Here is a 20,329-nt window from a genome sequence, read left to right as displayed (position 1 = left end):
ATTTTGCTAATGTTTCCTTTATCGCTTGAGTATCTCACTACTACTGCTGCTCCCAGCTCGGGATCAGCCTGGGGCTGGAGCAGCGTGGCTGTGGAGAGAGGCAGGGAGCTGGGAGAAGGGAAGGGCCAGGGCAGCCCTTGGTGGGTGATTCCTTTGGGATGGAGAAGGGAAGGGTGGCAGGGCCAGGGTGATTCCTGTCCTCAGATTCTGTGTACAAGGTGATGCCAAGGAGACACAGAGAGGAATCCTCATCCTGGCAAGGGGGAGGAAGTGAAATGCATCTTTTTTAAGTGTCTTTAGGCATCTTTTTAAGAGTCTCCCATCACTTGTTTCCCTGGATGAGCCCTGAGCTCTCGGTCCCTGCAAAACCTTGGTGTTTATCCATGGAATCCTCATTTCTTGGCTTTGTGCTGCTTGGAGCTGGGAGGGCCGTTGGTGATCAGAGCAGGCTGTGGTGTTTGTGTCCCTGACGTGTCCCTGTCCCCGCAGGAGGTGCCATTCTCTCGGGTGTGGCGCGGCAGCCCTCGGCCCCTGCTGGGCGCCTTCTCCCTGGAGCGCTTCAGCCCTGCCACCACCCAGCTCTGCTGCAAGGTCTGTGTCCGGCAGCTGCAGGGCCACGAGCAGCTGCTGCACATCCAGACCTCCATCCTCGAGGTAAAGGTTCCCCTCTCCCCCCTGGTTCTGTAGGGTGAGACAGCCGTGGAACAGAATCCTGGAATGGGGTGGGAGGGAGGGACCTTAAAGCCCCTCCAGTGCCACCCCTGCCATGGCAGGGACACCTTGCACCATCCCAGGCTGCTCCAAGCCCCTTGGACACTTCCAGGGGTGGAGCACAACCTCTCTGGGCACCAATTCCCTCCCTGGTTTTATCCTTTCCCCGTGTAGTTTCTGCTCAAAGCCATAACCAGGCTATAAAGCCCTGCAGATCCCATTTCCAGCAGAAATCAGGGCTCAGAGACTCTGCAGAGTGACAATAATTTATGGTTGAATTTTGAAGCAGGAAGTTTCTGCAGAGCTCTGAGGGGTGGGGACAGGGGACAAGCTGTGTCTGGGGGCACTGAGCCCTGCTCACAGCTCACAGGAATCAGTCCTACAGCTGAGCAGGCTGCTCTGTCCCACAGCAATGAACACTACAGCTGCTTTAGCTTTTTTAGATTATGGAGCATCTTTGATGATTAATCCAGATTAATACTTCCGGATTAGAGCTCTGCACCCATGAATGCTCTGTGCAGAGAGTGCAGCACAGCCATCATCCTGTATAAATTATCCTCAGAGCAGGCCAAGTGTTTTTCTGCTCCTTTGTTGTTATTTCATAACCTCCCTGTGCCTCTCTATCTCCAGTCCGTGCTGCTCCCTGTTTTCCCTCTCTGCCCTGTTTTTAAGGCTCTATCTCTACACAAGTCCCCAGAGCATTTTCCAGCTCTGCCTTCAAACAAATTTGCTGGTGTGGAAGGCTCCCTCTTGCCTATCTGCAGCAGGGAGTGAAGAGGGAGGATAATTTGACTGCAGAATAAATACAGAAGTGACAGCTGCACACCCGAGTCGCTCCGTGCCTCGCAGTCCCCCAGTGCCCAGGTCGCTGTGCTTATCTCACCTGTGCAGGGCAGGAGCATCTCCTGCTCTGCATACTGAGCAGCACAGCCAGAGCCCAGGAGCATCTGCAGCTCCCATTGCTGAGCCTGGCTGGCCTTGGGGATGTGGCAGAAATGTTGGGTGAAGAGGATGTACTGTGATTTTTAGTTAATATTGATGCTGCATTGCTCTCGAACGAGTAATGCACTGAAATTTGACTCTGTTAGGCATGACTGGTGCAAAAAAACAAACAAACAAAAAACACCCACATTTTAAAGGTTTTTATGCAGAATTCCTTGTGTTGTTCCAGGTGTTCCTTCCCAAACCAAACAAAGCACCTCTCAGCTCTGTGATTTTCTGTTGCTAATCCAAGCTGCAGGAGGAATCTCAGGCCCAGGTTGGATTCTTCCTTTAACTGCTTTGCTTTGTTTTCCATCCCGTGCAGACTGAGCGAGAAAACATCACCTTCTTTGCCCACGAGGACAGCAATTTCCCTGCCCAGCTGGGCCCCAAGGCGTTCAAGATCCCGCAGTCGATCCGGCAGCGCATCTGCGCCACCTTCGACACGCCCAGCGCCACCGGCAAGGACTGGCAGCTGCTGGCCCAGAAGAACAGCATCAGCAGGTGAGGCAGGCTGGCCAGGGGGATCTGGGCATTGTGTGCTGTTTTCAGGGGGTTGGTGGTTGTTTGCTGCTGCCAGGTGTGGGTGAGGAAGCCAAGGCTCTCATGGCTCACTGGGGTCACTCCTCATTCTGTTCCTGAGCAGCTGCTGGAGCTCAAGGCTGCTGAGGATTTTGGTTTATTGTCCACTGTGAAAACAGCTGTTCAAAGCACTTAGGAGGCTGCCTGTCCTCTCTGGCCTCCTGCCTTGGCTGCTTTGGGTGCATTTCCTATTCCAAAACGAATTTTACAGGTTGTTTTTTTGGTTTTTTTTTTTTTTTTTGAGGGAAAGACATATTTAAAAGAGACAGTCATGCTCTAGTGTTAGGAGTAATAATATTATGATTATTAAAACTGAAAGATGCTGTAAAAACCAATTTACTTCTTACTTTGCTTTCTCCGCTTGGCTAAATTAAATTGGCGGAAGCAGCTCCCTCACAAAAATATTTTCTGATTGTCACAAAGTCCATGAATATGTTCCCAAGAGAGCAAGGGAATACATAAATCAAGCAAAGTAACTTTCCATTGGCTTGTTGCTTCGCCTGGGAATCTCAATGAACCACATCTGAGCTAAAAGAAAAAGTGTTTGGAATAAACACTTTGTTTTACCAAACTCTTTGCAAATCACCCCCGCAGGGTCCTAAAAACTGCACATTAACAGAATACAAAATCACAGATTAAAAGGTGTCATATCTTTACATAATCACAAGCATCAGCTGATGTGACAGAATCCTCTCCCTGTCATTTCCTCACTGGATTTCCCAGTGATGCTTCCCAGTTTTCCCAGTCCCAGGGCCTGGGGACACTCCAGGCTGTGGTCACTGTCCTTGGGCAGGTGGCACTGAGCAGTGACCCCACCGAGGGCTCCCCAGCTCATCCCCACAGCTCCTGCTGGGGATTCTGATTTTCCAAATTAAAATTAGCTGCAGCCAGGGCTTCTCCTCATCCTTTTCCCTCCTTCCCTGCAGGAATCTCTCCTTCTTCGCCACCCAGAGCAGCCCCTCTGCCGTCATCCTGGACCTGTGGGAAGCGCGGCACCAGCACGATGGGGACCTGGACTCGCTGGCCTGTGCCCTGGAGGAGATCGGGAGGACACACTCCAAGCTCTCAGAGCTGGCAGAGCCCGAGCTCGAGGAGCCTGAATTCCCCTCCAGCCGGCAGAACGGCCTCTAGTGCCCCTGTGCCCTCCAGGACTGCGGCCAGCCCGGCCTGGCACCGGGACAGGGACAGGAGGGGTTGTGCCCCGTGGGGATGGAGCTCATCCCACTGAGCAGCCCTGCTAAAAACCCTCTGGTGAGAAGGAAAACGAGCTGCTCCCTGTCCTCCCCCACTTAAAATCCATCTTTTGATGTCCCAAACCAACCTGCACTTCTGTCAGTCCCGGGGCAGGAAGGAGAGACACAGAGCCATAAGAGGTAAATGTGGTCGTGTGTTTAGGAACCAGTGATGTTCATGTAATGCCTAGTGAAAATCAACTAGTAATGTTGGATATTTAGAGCCACTGGAGGTTAATCCTGGTCAAAAGGTTTCTCACTACAAGAGTGGTTTAAAATCCCATCACGTTGTCACTTTATGTCTGCTACAGGAAAACTGAAAATTTGGCCTTATCCTGTTCAGATGTTTGAGGAATTACGAGATCTCATAATTATTTCATATCATGTGTATTCCAAATAATTTCTCTTAAAAATTTAGTCCCTTAATGAATGTACATTCGCTGCAGAGCTTTGCTTCCTGCTCTGTTACCAAAATTACAGAACAAACCCCTTCTCTCTGAGACTGGGGCGTGTGCACACGCAAGAGGAATTTTCTAATTTTCTAAGTCTGCAAACTTTCTTAGTCAAAAACTGTCTTTGGGGGCGGATTTAAATAACTAAATAACACACGGGAAATTTCCAGCCCTGTTTTAGCAAGTTGAAACATTTATTTTTATTACTTCATGTTCTGGGGCTGAGCTAAGTAAAGGTGAAGGCAATCAGCACAGCTTCATTCTGGTTTGGTTTCAGATTGAGACAACAAACCCCACATGGTACTGCCCAAACTGGCCTTGATGGTGTTGCACAATCTGGGAATTTCACAGGACACAGAGCTGGCTGTGCTACACTTGGTTTAGTTACAAATTGCATTTGCCACCAAAATCAGAATCGAACTGGAGAATTCGCCTCGTTTTTTATCCATTTCATAGAAATGTGATTTATGACTTCAACCAAACCAAAAAGAGCTGTCACTGTGAGCAAGGGCCTGGTGGAGCTGGTGCTGAGCCAAATTCCCCCATTATTTTATCCATTCTTTTCACTCACATCCTTCCCAAGCAGCCGAGGTGCTCCTCACATCCATGGAGCTGCCAGGAGCACAGGCAGGAACAGAAATGAGGCTTTGGGAGCTTTGTGGAAACGCAGGGAACTGCAGACAAGGATTTGGGGGTTTTTAGCCTCGTGTTTAGCCGAGAGCAGCACAACAGCCCCAAGGCAGGTCCAGTCTGAAACTACTCCAGGATTCCAGGGGTGAAAACTGTGAGCAGTGACTCTCACCTTGCTCCTGCTGCTCTGAAATCCCAAATGTCGCTGCCTGCCCAGCTCAGCAGGCTGGGACAGCCTGGGAACAGAGCCTTGTGCAGACATTTCCTGCAGCTCTTGGCTCCTGCAGCCCACCAGGAGCTCCTGGGAGCAGGGGCAGCTCCAGGGGCAGCAGAAACACCAGCAGAGCTGCTTCAGCAGCAAAAGCTCCTCGCTGGGCTGGAATTATACTGCCAGTGACTGCCAGTCCTCCTCCTCAGAAACCTGTTCTTGGTCGGACAAAATGTCAGGCATTAGGAAAAACAAAATAAGGAATGGCGTCCAGGGGGAGAGCAGCAGTCTGTGAGCTGCCGTTGTCGGGGAAACCAGCCCAGTCCATCTCCAGCAGGGAGCTTGTTCTCAGCAGCTCAGACCTGCTCTGATCTGCTCTGAGATGGGGTTTGGGTGAGGTTTGGGTCCCCAGCACAGCCCCAGCCAGGACTGCAGGGTCATTCCCAGAGCTGCATGTCCTGCTCCTGTTCTCCCAGCCTGGCTGAGCTCCCCCAGCATCCTGGGGCCAAAGCAGCTCTGAGAGCTCAGCAATTCCAGCTTTTCCTCAGGAAACACCCAGGGGGTCTGGGAATGCTCAGGGACCCCAGCCCTGCACCAAATCCCAGATCCATCCCCAATCCCATGGGGTTCAAGTCCTGAGAAGGAATAAATGTCTGGATTTATGAACAATGCTCTCTCTGGCCTGGGGCAGCTCTCAGCTGGATGTTGCCCTTTAGGTTTTGTTCCCTGGTTTTTCTTCACTTTGCACTTTGGCTAAAGCTGATCTTTCTCTTTGAGAATCTGAATCAACAACTCTCGAGTTTTGCTTTCTATTCGTGATTGTTCTGATGCTATGTATTCTTCAAATGTCCCAAATATTTATTTCCTTTCTCCCTTTCTCTGAAAAAGACCTTTTGGAAATCTGTGTACATATTTATATGATTTGATCCAAAGCACAGATGTAGAGGAGCACCTGGAAAAGGATTAGAGGCCAGAAATTAAAAATTTATTCCTTTATTCTGCTGTATAAATTATGACATTTGAAAAACAATTTTCCCGAACTAGAAAGTAAAAAAAGGAGAAATGTAATTTTACCCCCTGTAGATTCCACAGGGCTACCCTGGCTCTGCTCAGGTGGAACAGCCATTCTGATTTTACATCACCAAAGAATCTGCTTTAATAGATCTTTATCTTCCTGAGCACTTTGCCCAGGTATTTCTGTGCCATGACTCATTCCAGACTAATGGTTGCATTTTTAAAATGACTTCCAGCTCCGCCAGCACTATAAAGCTCATTTCCATTTTGTACAGCCCTGCACTCCCACAGAAATTTTACTGGGATTTTTGTAATGGATGAAAAGATACCAACACAATTCTCTTAAAATCCAGGGAACTGCTTTTGTTATTGTTTTTATCTCTGGCTCCAGCTGGTCTCCCCCTCTCTGGGCTTGGGCACTGCTGGCTCTCAGAGAAATTTATTCAGTATAAATCACCAAAAAGGGATCTTGTAGGATCCAGGGTGTTCACATCATACTGCAAGTCCATTCTTCTTTTCCACTTGAAAGACAGTGCTGTAGGAGTTTTAAAGCATTCAATAACTGATCAATTCCAGAGAATATTTTCCACAAAAGGAAGATACAGCTCATGTCCACAGTCAGTTAAACAGGGAGGAACAGGGCTGGGCTTCTGGTCACCCTCTGAATCTTATTTTTTCCAGGCTGTTTCTGCCTGTAAAACAGATGCAAGCAAAGAGCTGCATTGGTTCTTGGCTGGTAATTAACTGAGTGGAAAACAGGAAATGGATTTTAAGTCCTTGGCAACCACGGATGATCTCCAGGGTTGCCTCTCTGGCCTTTCCTTGCCTGATTCCCCTGATCCCCGGGGAGTTCTCACCTGGGACACAGCAGGAGCTGAGCATCCCAACCAGAGCTGCTCATGTTACCTGCTGGGGATGTTTGCCAGGGGTTGCTCATTTCTGGGATGAGCTCTGCTGGAATTCCTCCCTGGACACTGCTCCTGCTCCAGCAGAGGCTGAGGGCTTTCTGTGACAGCACAGGAAACACAAATCTGTCCTTCCTTGGACAAATCACGATGGTCTGGTTCAAATTGCTGAAGGGATTCCTGAGCAAATACAGTAAATAACACACAGAGTTCCTGTAGCCACCACTGCCACTCCGGGTGCTGGGAACTGTGACCGTTCCCAGTAACGCACAGCCTTGCCTTTTCTCATTGCCAATACCAGCAGAAATGGTAGCAAAAACCTCGTTTCCAACACAGACAGAAACCAATCAATCACTCTAGGATTAAAGACTCACGTAGAGCATCGTTTGGTGGTGGCAGAGCCAGGGCTCTGCTCCTTGCCACAGGAAAGGAGAACCTGTCCGTCTCCGTGTTCAGTGTTCTGTCCAAAATTACAGTAAATGTCTAGGAATTTGCCACTATATTTTTTGTATTAGAGGTGAATAGTACAGATTCTACTGGTGTTTCTTGTCTGGGGCTCGGGGGGGTAGGGGGGTGTAGTTTTCAAGCTGTTGCAAAAGCTGCTTTAACTGAGCTGTGGAGTTGTCTTGGTTTGTGCTTTCCAAGGGGCCCAGGAGAGCCAGGGCTGGTGGGCAGTGTCCCCTCCTGGTGTCTGCAGTGCCACCCCCGTGTCCCTGTGCAGTGACAGTGACACTCCCATGTCCCTGTGCAGTGACAGTGACACCGCTGTGTCACCACTGCAGTGGCAGTGCCACCCCCATGTCCCTCTGCAGTGCCACCCCGTGTCCCCTGTCCCTGTACATAGCCCTCCCTGGCCCAGCCCCAAGGAACCCACCCTGAAATTGGGACTATCGACCTCACGGTCAGGATATCTCCTCGAGCAATTCCTGCTCACTTCCCCCGTTTGGCACTGAAGTTGGAGGGGGAGGGAGAAATGTTTTCAGGTGAAGCTGTAGATTTTTGCATCCTTTCCACTTTCAGTCTGAACCCCACTCTGCTGACCCCCAGAGCACCCCTGAGGTGTGTGTCACACACATCCCTGGCTCACAAACACGTTTTGGTGCAGCTCTGGGAGCAGCAAACTGACATCAGGTGATTTGGGACCTGGGAGTGGAGCTGCCTCCTCCCCCTGCTCAGCCAAATTCCTCCCACTGTGACTCTGATCCCAGCTGATAAATGGGTACAAAATTACTGTGTGCACCTTCTGTTGATTTGGCTGAAGTGAAACGTGATGCTGGTCAGTCTGGTGAGACTCTGAGCAGTGTCAGACAAGAACTAACAAAACCGATCCCCATTGCATTTTCAACTTCCAAGACTTTGGACCAGCTCTTAGGTGAAAATGGGAGGAGGAACTTCAACCTAATCCAACACAAAATATAAATAATTTCTAAAAAGAGAGAAAAAACCACAAGTATTCCCCTAGAGAGACCTCTTTTCTCTTCTGCTCCTTTATTTTTGCCGTGAATAGGTTGTGAAAAGGTTGGTTCTTGGCTCCTCTGCCTGAGCATCCTCCCTGGGCGTGCTCAGGGCTGCAGGAGGGCAGAGCTTGGAACATTTTCTTTAGGATGAAGCTGAAGGAGTGGGGAAGGGAGACAGAACATGGAATCAAAAGCATGGCCTTGGCTTCATACCACACTTTCTGTGCCTTGTTCTATCAATGTAAATTCTGAATGTTGTACAGTAAAAATACTTGGGAAAGACTCCTTGGAAAAGGCTGCACTGGCTTCTTTTTTCAGCACATGTACATATATAAATATATATACATATATATATTTGGTAATGCCAAACAGCTGTGTTATATTGTACTGGAGAAGTCCAAGTGGACACTTTGGATGTTTTCTGTAGAGTTTCAGACCTGTATGGCCTCGGCCTTTGGAGAGAAATGTACAGATGGGAATTATGGATATCAGCTATTTATGAATAAAGAGTCTTTTACTGACATCTCCCACTGCTGTGCATTCCCTGCTGGGGTAGAGCCAGGCAAGGCACTGGGAGTGGATTACACAGGGGGTTTGGGGTGGTTTGTGGTTTTAACAATTCAGCTGATTTCCCTTCTCTAGAGCAGTGCTGAGAGCCCCCAGAGCCTTCCAGGCCACCCCAGAGCCTGCAGGTGGCACAGAGCCTCACTTTGTCCCCAGCCACACCATGACCCCTCAGAGGTGACAAACGAGGCATGGCACTCACCTGAGTGGGCTGCAATAAAATTGTTATTAATCCACGTGGAGCAGAGGTGCAGGACGAGTGCAATAAATCAGGATTTCCTTCCCACATTTTACTGCCTGCTCTGAAGCTGTTCTCAACCAGCAGCCCCTCCTGGAATGGCTCCCCTGTAGAACAAGCAGCACTGCCATTAACAGCCCTGACAGTCCTTGTAAAATTATCCGTGATTAATTCTGTTTGCAGGGAAATGATGGCTGTTACTGGAAGGAGTTCATGACACTGAGATTTAAGGAACAGCCACTTAAAAATTCTGCTGCAAGAAGAGGCTGCTGCCAGGCTGGGGAGGGGAAGGTCCTGGTTTCAGCCATTCTGAAAACACAAAAAACTAAGGAAATATTTCCAACACAAGGCTCTGGTCCAGCCTGTAGCTCCATGGAGCCCACACAGAACAAATGGGGACAGAGAAAAGAGAAGGGGAGGAAAAGATTTCCTCCCTGCCTGTGTTTATTTCTTGCTGTGTTTTAGGGCCATTTGGTTGCTGACTCAAATCCTGTAACCCTTCTGTTGTGACAGGAGGCAGCACTGGAGAAAAACTCATGGTTACAAACACCAGTGACTGATTTAAACTAAACTGAATAAATCCCAGTCTGGGCTCTGCTAAGGAGCTTTGCGCCTTTTTTTTTCCCTTTCTTCTACTTCTGTGATATCTGTTGGATCATATTTATCCTATTCCAATTCATAGCTTCGGGCTATTTTCCCTTATTTTGGTTTTTGGGGGGTTTTCCCCTCTTTTTTCCCCTTAACTCACTAAATACCAACAGCCACTCACAGACTCAAACCTAACCCATGGTCAGTGCCTGAAGTCCTGCAGAAAGCTTTGTCAGAAAAACACACAAATAAATCACACTAAGGCTCTTCAAAATGCATCCAAAACCAGCTTTAAAGCAGGTCCTTCAAAGCCCTGGTTCCAAAATGCTGAGGTGGTGGCACAGACTGGGCTCTAGGCTCTCCAACAACTGCTCCAAGGGTGATTTTCCTACAGAATTAGGGAGAAGGGCACTGAAGAGCAGCCACTGAAATCAGGGCGAGAGCTGAGAGATTCTCATGGTGGAAAAAAGTCCCTCTGGCTTTGTGGGAGTGTAAAAAAAACCCAATATTGGTATTTAGTGCAGCCCCTGAGCCCCTGTGCCCTGCAGGGAGGGCAGGAATGGTTCTGCTGCTCATGGGGACATCCCAGGAGCTCCCAGGGACATTCCAGAGGCACAAACAGCCCAGCAGGGCCATAGCTGAGCCCAGGCTGGTCCCAAAGCCCAGCATCTGCAGGTGTCAGGATTTCCTCCCTCCGTGGGATAACCAGCTCATTAAATCTTGCCAGGAAAGCTCCTTTATTACCAGGTGACAGATCCCAAGATTTACTCCCCCATTCTTCACCTGCCCTCTCTCTCCTGCTTATTCCTTTGTATTTGTTAATGGCCTTTTCCCTTGTTATATAATCCTGTCAGGAGTGTAAAAATGTCTCTCAGGACTGTTCTGGGGTGTAAATCACCCAGCCCGTGCTGCTGACAGCGCTGAGTGTTCATGGCAGGGCTGGGGGGAAGGAGCCCTGGCCTGGCCTCAGTAATTGCCAGCACATGATAAGAAAGTGTAAGATTTAATAAGGTCATAAAACAGAATGGCATGAGCTGGGCTGATAGGTATTTTTTTCATTAACATTCAGAAAATCTGGATTCAGTGGGACAATAAATCACCGCAGCTGAGCAGAAATGACCCATTTGATTATTCAAGACTTTCCAGGAAAGCAGGGAAGGGCTGGGAGCAGCTCTGCCATTCCCACAAAACCACCTCCTGTGCCCTCAAAGCTCTGCTCCCTGCACCGAGCTGAGCTCAGCTCCAGAGCCACTCTGAAGGGAGGAGGAGAGAGACCTTGCAGCTAATCTGGCTGTGAATGCAGGAAAAGCAAATATTCCCATCAAACCTGGTGCATGTTGGTGTCACAGTGCTGACTGACAGGTCACAGCAAGGTTCCAACACAGAGCCCTAAATCAACACTAGTCACATAAAATATTTAAAAAAATAGAGAAGCTGCCTTCCCCACATGAGCATTTCCCCCAATGAGCAGTCACAGCTCCCCTCTATTTGATCCCATCGTGTCCTCAAGCTCTGGGCAGTTCCTGAAGCCACAACTGGAACACAAATGGACCTCAAACCCTTAAACCCTTAAACCCTGCTCACCTCCCTTTCCCTGCACCCCACAAGGTTCCAGCCCTTCCCAAAGCACAGATCCAGTGCTTCCCCACGAGATTCATCCCTGAGAAATACCTGAGCCATTGTTGTCACTCCTGAGATGACTGGGAGCTGCTGGGACATCTTGGCATAAAAAATCTGATTTTGAAAGGTGCTAATTAGCAGCTGAGTTCTTCTGTGAAATGTCACCCCATGTGTGGGTGACAAACACCTCTGAGAGTAGGACCCTCGATTTCCTCATCCCCATTTCATGGATGTACAGATAAATTTCCCCCTCATTACCTGGAATCGTTTGGGTTTCCTGCTCAGACTCTTGCCCACGGCTAGCAATTATTTACTGCTCATTACCACGATCTCCTGTCAGATTCAGGGAGCTGGGACTGAGCAGGGAACAAGGAGCAGAGATCCTGGTTTATGGAAACACCAATAACATTAAAATGCAAGGGGAGAAAAAGTACCTTAAGCCTCTACTCGATTTACAAACTTCCCGAGGAGTGACAACTGTTCCTGAAAGGATTTGTTATCATCAGGCCAATTTGAGGAGCTGTAACAGCAGTGAAACCTCTGCATTTAACATTTATGGGGAAAGAACTTCACAGTTTTGCTTCATAGGAGGTCAATTAAAATGTGACTTTGGGAAAGATTCCCTTCCTTGCACTGTGTCCTTTGCTAATTCCTGCTCTGGTTAATTCTCCTACATAGAACACACTCGGGGAGGCTCTGTGCCAACCAGAGCTCATTACAGCCCAGAGCCCACAGATGTGCACCAAAACATGGGTGCTGCTCCTTAAAAACTGCCTTTTCCCCAACTCTCCTTGAAGAATGATTTCCATCCTGACTCCTTTTCCCAAGCAGCTGATGAGTCCATTGGGGAATATCCCAGGAAACCACAGCCTGTGTTCCCCACGCTGACTGGAGTCCCCAGTGCCACAGGGATGCAGAAAGGGGATGAGGCAGCCAAAGCTGTCCTGGGGGCACTGCTGGAATGTGCTCACTAACAGCAGGAGGGAATCAAATCTCACTGCCCCACTGAACTGGCACAATTCTGGACTGACCAACACCTCGAAAGCTCTGGACAAAAACACCCTCTGTCCCCTGAGGGCTCAAAGGATGTCCTGTGCAAACCCCAGCAAATGCAGGAGTCCAGGAGGAAGCTGGCTGAGGAATGACCAGGAGGAGGGAGGCACTGGACAGAGGGCTCTGATCCCATTAACTGGCTTTTGGGCTGAGGTGTGTGCAGCTCCTGCCCTGCTGCCCCAGCCTGGGCTGGCTCTGAGCAGCCTGGCTCGTCCCTCTGGAAGGTTTTCCAGCGTTCAGAGGTGGTTGAGGATTAATGAGGCACACGTCCTCAATCAAGAAGCAATTTCAGAGTACATTTCTAATTCACAGAGTTCTGTAAGTGAACTAATTCAGTACCAGTTGACCTTTTTGTTTTTGGGGATGATTTGTGTCGCTGTTTTCCCCGAGAGGTGCCCTTAAGCAGGGACAATCTGGAAGGGCATTTCTGGCCCAGTGACTGAGATCAGTTCCAGGGAGGATGAGCACACAAATCAGGAGTGATGCACTTGCCCTGCAACGTTTAAGTTGAAAACCTCACGTGGTTGGTATTTAGTCTGTGGAACTCAGTGGATGAAAAAAAAACATTTTTAAATTGAGAGGAGATTTTAAAGATATTAAGCACATTTTTCTTTCCCTCTTACAGGGCAAAATGCGTTTAATGTCAGGCTGCACAGCCTGAGTGACTGTGAGCTGGAATGGGAAGAGCTGCTGACCTGTCCCATTATGCACATTTGCACAGCTGGACTCATCTGTAGGAGCCACATGAAGAAAATTCACATGAACTAGGACTCAAAATAAATTATTTCTATGCCCAGCTCAGTTGCAGGAATTATGAGTGACTTGAGCACCTTTCTTCCCAAAGAGGGAACATTTCCCAACATCACAGAAGTTTAACAAGCCTCGAGTTCTTTTACCTCACATCATGTACAAAAGACAAACTCCCATCCCTCCTGCTGCTCCAAGCTCAAATTGGGTTAAATGCATTTATTCCTTCAGAACTTTTCTGCTCCTCATCCATCAGGCTGAGGAACACCGGAGAAAAGTTTAAATGAATGGTTTTCACTCACTCCCCAGCAGTTGTGTTCTGTGGGAAGCTTTCATTAGGCTGGACTCGGGGAGAGCCTGGTGCCATCCACAGTCACATCGGATCAGAGCTCCAGGAAAACTCTGGGATGAGGCAGACATGGCTCCTCTGCTCCCACTCTGCCTTTAATTACCCGCTCTGTGTGTTAGCAAACCTTGTCATGTTGTCACAAGTGGCCCCAGCGCTGAACTCTGCCTTGTCAGGACAGCTTCATCACTCATAAATATTGCAACGAGAACCAAAGACTCCTTATGAAAGATTGATTCCTCACAGTTCATTGACCCTTCCTCCGAGGCCTTTTATTCAAATTAGAGTAAACCCATCCTAGAAAGCCGAGCATTAATTGTTAATATTCCAGGCTACTGGAACACAGAGTCCTCGAGGAGCAGAGATGCAGGGCTGGCTTGGAGTGAGACAGCACGGCAGGAATTAAAGGCAATCAGCAGAGCCTAAACATGTTAATTCTCACATTCACAGCCAACCCGGGGTCCTTAACAGCCTTTACATTCCATCAGGCAGGTCGAGGGCTTCGGAGGTCTCTTGTCAGAATTTTCTTTGGGAAACAGAGCAGCAGCCAGGGAGAGGTTTGGGCTCCCTGGGGGTTTGGCAAAGCCACCAGCGCTGCCTGAGGTGCTGCCAGAGCTCTGAGCCTGCCTCGGGAGCAGCCAGGGGCACTGCAGGAGGAGCTGGGGCAGTGCAGGTGCATCCTCTGCACAGCTGACCCTGAGCAGCTCTGCTCTGGTGCTGCAGCTTGGCCGAGGGACAGCAGGGAAATCCTTTCCTGAGCTAAATTCACTGCAGAGAGAAAGCTCAGGGAGAGAAAATAAAGGGAACAGAGAGGCCACCAGGACAGTCCCAGGTGTGAGAGGATCTCACAGCCAGGGCTGTGTGTCCAGCCTGCAGAGCTCCTTCTGGAAGAGGAGGAAAAGCAGCAGAGCTTTAGCAAAGAGGGAGTTCAGCACTGAACGAGGGGATCTCTGTTGTTAGAACTTCATCTCGAAGGAACCACAGGGGTTTATAACCAGGAGAGCTCAGCTGACTGAGGAAATAACGAGGAGATGATTTTTCTCTGACTTGCGGCAATTTCAAGAGGGAATATCAGAGTCAGGCTGAGCTGCAGGGCTGAGCAGGACACAGATCACAGAGGGAGGACTGGAGGGAGCACTCAGATAAAGAGCCTGACACACACACAGGGGTGACAGATTATTGCTTGTCTTCTGCTTGGCTGCATGTTGATAAGCAGGTGAATACACCACACACCAATCTGTGTGACCGAGCCAGCCCCGAGCACCTGAGACATCAAACCTGACACCTTCTTGTATAAACATCAACTAACCATGAATCCAAGATGTTCCCAGCCTCATTTCTCAGTGTCCTCACGTCCCAGCACTTCCCATTCCCCTGCTGGCCTTCCCCACACACCCCTGGCTGCTCAGAGCCCTTCCTGGGGCAGCTCCAGCCTGGTGGTGGCAGAGGTGGTGTGGCCGTAGGGAGATCCTGAGTTATTTCCCTGCAGGATGATCCCCACAGCAGGAACAACCCCGGGATCTGGGATGGATCAGGTTCTCTGCTCTGTCTCAGAGGGGCACAGCTGGAACAGCTGGCAGAGGGAATGGCTCTGTCCCTGCCCACAGCATCCCACGCTGCCCTGGAACAAAGCCCAGCTGCTGATCCTGGCTGGTGGCTGTAAGGTGGCTGCAGAGGATTGGTCAGAATTCCCCTGAGCACATCCAGGCACACCCCTGGTGCTGTAAAACATATTCTGGATGCCATGAGAGATCCAACAGGTTTCCCTCCAACAGCTCTGAAGACAACAAGCAACTGCTGAGCAGATGTCACAACTTCGCAGTGTCACCGTCTGCTGTTATCCTTTGTGACTCCAAATGTGCAGTGCTCATTTAAATGTTTGATTTTAATGAGTTCAATCAGCAGTTATTAAAATCACTGCCCCTCCTGCCAGACAGGAGAGTGGCTGCACTCAAAGACAAGATTTCAGCTCAAGTCCAGGGGCTACAGCTCGAGTGGCAGAGAATGAGAAGTGTGATGCACTTTTAACCTGCCATGGAGAGGGCTGCATGGAGAGAGCCCTGAAGGGAGCCAAAGAGCAGGACTGGCAGAGAAATTCAGCCTCTCTGGAGTGGCTGAGCTCTGCTCCCCGGGGAGATGGACTCAGGCTGGATTAAAGGAAAGAATTGCTCAACTCCTGCACGATGCCCACTGATGAGCTCGTTAGGATCACAAGGCAGAGCGACACAAACCAGCTCTGTTTTCCCTTTCCCGAAGCACCACATCGCTGACACCATTTAAATATTCAGCAGGGCAAGTGTTTGCCGTTCAGTCTCATCACGTCTCCGTGCTCTGGAAACACCAGCTCCGCTCACCTCTCCGATTTCCCAGCAGAAATAACACGAGTCTGGTGCGAACTGAACATTTGCGATAAGCAAAGCTCCAGCTGCTGCTCAGCCCTGAGCGCCACAGCTCTGTGCTCTTCCAAAAGGCTGCAGCCTCACCCAAACCTTCCTGCCTGCACATCCCCAGTCCCCAAATTCTGCCTCCAAAATGCCCTGAGAGCACCCCGTGCTGGACTGACAACCAGGAGCTGGGCTGGGGAAGGAGAGAGATTTCTGCAACCATTCCAAATGCCAGGATCACAGAGAATCCCTGGACCCAGAACAGGCACTCCTGCTTTAAGCCAGGGACAGGTAAACACCATTTCTGCTCCTGGAAACATTTATCACTCCAAGTGTCCCCGGAGGAGCTGTCACTGCTGCTCCAGGCTGGCATCTGGCTGGGGGGGGCACAGGGGGAATGCAGAGGAGACGAGGCAGAAGCTGCCAAGGAGATGGAATAAATTCATTTTTCCAGCACAGGACCAAGCCTGGCATTAAATGTCAAGTGCTGGATTAGCAGCTGGGGGCAAACAAATCTCTGTTTCAGCCTCTGAAATTCAGAGTTGATGGGGCCAACTCAAGGGCTGAAGGAGGTGGCACCTGGGAGTGAACACAGCAAGGATTTCAGGGCAGCATCTTCTCCCTGCCCCTAAATTCAGGTAAAAATGTTGCCCCACAGAGGCTCAGCTGGATCCCTTCTGTCCTTGTCCCTTCCCTGTCCTTGAATTTCTCCTTGCAGGTGAAAGTGAGGAGCCTGGAGAGGCAGAGCTGAGCAGAGGCTGCTGCTGCTCCAGCGCAGACACCGAGCCGGCCCGAGGCCATGCTGCTCCGCACGCACTGAATGCCAACCAAATTAACAGCAACTTTCTTCCTTTCCTCCTTAATTCTTTTTTTCCCCGACACGGAACTCCATTAAAATTCAACATCCATTCCAGCCAAGCTCTGTGCTGCTGTGTGACCTCTGTGTGCCATTGGCTTTGCTCTGAGCCCTGCTGGGCTGAGCTGGACCTGGGTGGAGGGGAAACTCCTGAAATCAAAGCTCTGGACTCAAGAACAAAGCTCTGACTGGAAGTTTGATGATCATTTGTTACCACAGGGGCACAATTCCATCCTGGAAGGGCTCCAGAGTCCCTGGATTTCTGGAATCAGGGCACCTCCCTGGTGGCACCAGATAAAAGTGACAATGGTTTAGCACAGGTGACCAAAAAGAGTTACCTACAGGCCACCAGCTTTGAATAATTAATGTACTCAACCTCTAATTGTTCTGCTTCCAAACTCTCAATGCCAACAAGTGATTCCTCCTGCTTAAAACAGTGAAAAGGTAAAAAACACACAAGTGGTGGAGTAAACCCCAGCAGAGCCATCCATGAAACAACACAGAGAAAAATAATCCACTTTCCAAACTTTTATAAGTCATGGGCTGGTATTTGGATAAGTTCTGCAGGATTCTTGATTAAAGTATACATATATATAATTAGAAAATGAAACCTTTATCGCAGTTAGCTCTCACAGTTTGGGGGTTTGAAATACTTTTGTAAATAGAATTATCTGCTTCAGAGACATTAAACCCACCAGTGGAATCTCTTGCATTACCACATCGTGAACATCTGACCTCCAACATGGGGAAATAATGAAAAATTAATGGATCCAGATGTGCCAATCCTGCCAATGGCAGATGTTCATTTTACACACCATTTAGAAATCCCCAGTGCATTTGAGAACATGAGGATAAAATGATGAAATAAAGGGAAGAAAGGGAGTAGTGCTGGGGAGTGAAATCTGCACTTTCCCGGTGGGGGAAACGCAGGGAAGGGCAGGAGGTCACAGCAAGGATGTGTCACCTTTATGGGAGCAGATTTAGTTCAGGGATTTCTCCCAGGACAAGCCACGTTCAGCTCCCAGTGCAGGCACAGGCAATGCCCTGAACTGCTGTGATTTGGTGTAAAACAGCTCCCAAAAAAACCCCAGGCAGCACAGAGCAGGGCTGCAGCACCAGCACAGAGCCTGGCCAAGGTCACCCAGCTGGCCTGGGGCAGAGCTGGGCTGGGCTGGCAGTGCCTGGTCCTGTTAGAGAGGAGCCCCAGAGCTGAGCAGACAGGAGAACTCGCCGTGCCTGAGCCACCCGCCCAGGGGGACAGGGATGTGTGGGGACAGTGGCCTGGCTTGCCCTGGCAAGGCTCATCCCAGCCAGTGCTGCTCACTCAGTGCTCAGCAGGTGAACACCAACTGCAGGGACCTTATTTACCAATTTATGGGCAATAACACAATGATTTATCAATCCCCAAAGGAAAAAAATATTTAAAAAAATAAAAGGCCCAATTTCTGAGCTGAGATTAGAAGGGAAATAGAGAAGGGGCAAATCCTTGGAGCACAAACAGATTGCACTATTTATATATTAAAATGTTTTCTGCATCTATAAACTTACCATGCCCAAGCACTTTAATTAATTGCAGGGGTTGCCATGGTAACCTTCCTAACTCAATTACAGCTCTGCAGAGAGGTGAGGTTCTGGTGACAGAAGCAGGTAACTCGCCGAGGCTGCAGAGGGAGCAGATCCCACAGCACAGCAGCACTGAGGGGGTTCTGTCAGGAGGCTGCAGTGCATCACTGCCCTCTGACCCCAGCGTCCCCACAACCCAAATTAGCCCAGCTGCACCCCCGCTGAGCCCTCAGAGGGATGACACAACCTGGGAGCACCACCAGCAGGTTGGTGCCAAACTGTCTGACTGAACACAGCTGATTTCCTTGGCTCAGCCAGGCTGAGCACAGCAGCAACCTGACAGGTGGAGAGGGAGATTGTGGGGAGGGAACTGCAGCTCCTGGCAGGCTGAGGGAAGGGGACACAGTGGGACCTGCACAGGCACAGCTCCACTGCCTGACCCCAAAGAGCTGCTGTGCTCCAGATCCTCCCTGTGACACTGCCAAACTCCTTTGATTGTGCCTCAGCTCCCACCTGTGGGATCAGGACAGCACCTCCTGGCTCCTCAGCAGCTCAGAGACACAAATCCTCATCAGCTGCTCCAGCTCCGAATGGGGAAGGTCTGCCTGAAGGTTCCTGTCAGATTAATGATCAATACCACATGAGTTATTCACTGGAGAAAGCTCCAAAGCCTCCCTCAGACCCAATCCCTTCCCTCAGCATGGCAGACAAACCATCAGCGTTTGCCTCCAGACAGCTCAAAGCAGCAGCAACGACCCTTATTTGTGCCACAGAACCCCATGAGCAACAGGAAAGGAAAGGCAGGGAAAAAAGAAGGGAGAAAGGGAGAAATGACATTTCCTCTCAGCATTATCACCTGAAATCTGTGCAGTGATAACCTTTCCATCTATTCTGAAAAGCCACTGCCACAGGAATGGGGCTCTATTCTCCCCATCCCTGCACTGCTCTTATCTTCATTCCTCTGGCGCCTTTTCAGTGTGACAAAAGGGACACTGCCATCCCAGCTCACATGGCTGTCATCCCCTGTCCTGGACGTGGCTGTGGCAGGATGTTCCTTTGCCCCTCTCCAGCTCCTGTCACTTCAGTGAAGTGTCCTTTTCTCCCATTTTAAATTAAATGCCTTGTTAGGCTCTTCTAAAGGTGTCCCTGGCGAGACACTGTGATATTTCTTCCCCTCTCTGCCCCCATCCTTCAAGGTCACGGACAGAGCCTTCAGCTTGTTTCTTAAAGGTTAAATACAACTTCCAGGAGAGGAACTTGAACTTTGGCGAGTGAAGGCAGAGAAAAAAGCAACCCCCTGAGAGAATACAAAATGTTCTGTGAGCAGCAGCGAGCAGGGAGGATGAAGCAGCAGCTGGACAGAAAACAGCAGTTCCCATCCTGAGCAACAACTTCATCTGTGTGTGCAGAGCCACTGCTGCTCTCCTGCCTGCAGAGCAGCAACTTGCCAGAGGCTTTTTCTGTGAGCAGAGCCCCCAGCAGCTGTGCTGCCCTCCCTGCAGGATGCAGCACTCCCTGCAGAGCTGCAGCTCCAGCCTGGCAGGCAAACCCCTGTTCCCTCAAAGTCACTGTGCTCAGAGTTGAGCAGGTTTTGCTCTGCTCTTCGCCAGGCACTCTCAGGCACAGTTCCTGCTCGGCTCTCTGCACCCCTCTTATCCTCCTAGGGCTGGGATTAGTGCAGTTCAAAGGATCTCACTCCTTAGGAAAGGTTTTTACTTCATTTTTTACTCTCTGCTTTTTACCCTGTGCCCATCTACTTTGCTGGTTTTCAAAGAGAAGTGCATAAATTCCCTGGGTTCGCTGGAATTGAAGCTCAGCAATGTGTGTTTTGCTCCAGTTTCCCCCTGGCTGATGTTGCTGCACTCTGAGGGAATCCACAGCCCCAGGCTGTGGTGCACACTTGTGCCAATGCCCCATCTAATGAGAGGCTGGAACAACAGAAATCCCAACTTCCTACAGTTAAACCACGAAGAAAACAACAGGTTTTATAGTGAGAAATTAGCCAAGAAGCCCCAAGTATCCTAAGTGGGCTCTACTAAACCAAGGCTGGGTTTATAACACATCCAGAATTTTCTTCAGTCTATCAAGGCTCCATCTTTAAAAGTATTTTTTTGCTCCTCAGCCCTGTACTCGCAGAGCTGTGGTAAGTGGATGTGATTTTTGCCTTGGCAGGGCTCGTGGAGGCCAAGGCTGACAGG

At 49.7% G+C, this 20,329-nt stretch overlaps 1 protein-coding gene across 3 annotated transcripts in view; it reads left to right on the top strand.

The window, feature by feature from the left end:
- The window catches only part of UNC5D (unc-5 netrin receptor D), an 80,126-nt gene extending 71,433 nt beyond the window's left edge, over positions 1–8,693 (top strand). For all 3 annotated transcript variants that reach the window (XM_085080468.1, XM_085080469.1, XM_085080467.1), the window contains 3 exons: positions 490–654; positions 2,018–2,196; positions 3,201–8,693. In XM_085080468.1, coding sequence (XP_084936594.1) covers positions 490–654; positions 2,018–2,196; positions 3,201–3,405 — 549 coding nt within the window. In that variant the 3' untranslated portion in view covers positions 3,406–8,693. The remainder of the gene's footprint in view (positions 1–489; positions 655–2,017; positions 2,197–3,200) is intronic.
- The last annotated feature ends 11,636 nt before the right edge of the window (positions 8,694–20,329 follow it).

This window comes from Lichenostomus cassidix, chromosome 22, assembly GCF_008360975.1.
Source record: "Lichenostomus cassidix isolate B80296 chromosome 22, HeHo_3.0, whole genome shotgun sequence".
In the NCBI taxonomy this organism is placed as follows: domain Eukaryota; kingdom Metazoa; phylum Chordata; class Aves; order Passeriformes; family Meliphagidae; genus Lichenostomus; species Lichenostomus cassidix.
The sequence above is the reverse complement of the archived record's forward strand: the minus strand, read 5'-3'. Positions and strand labels throughout refer to the sequence as shown.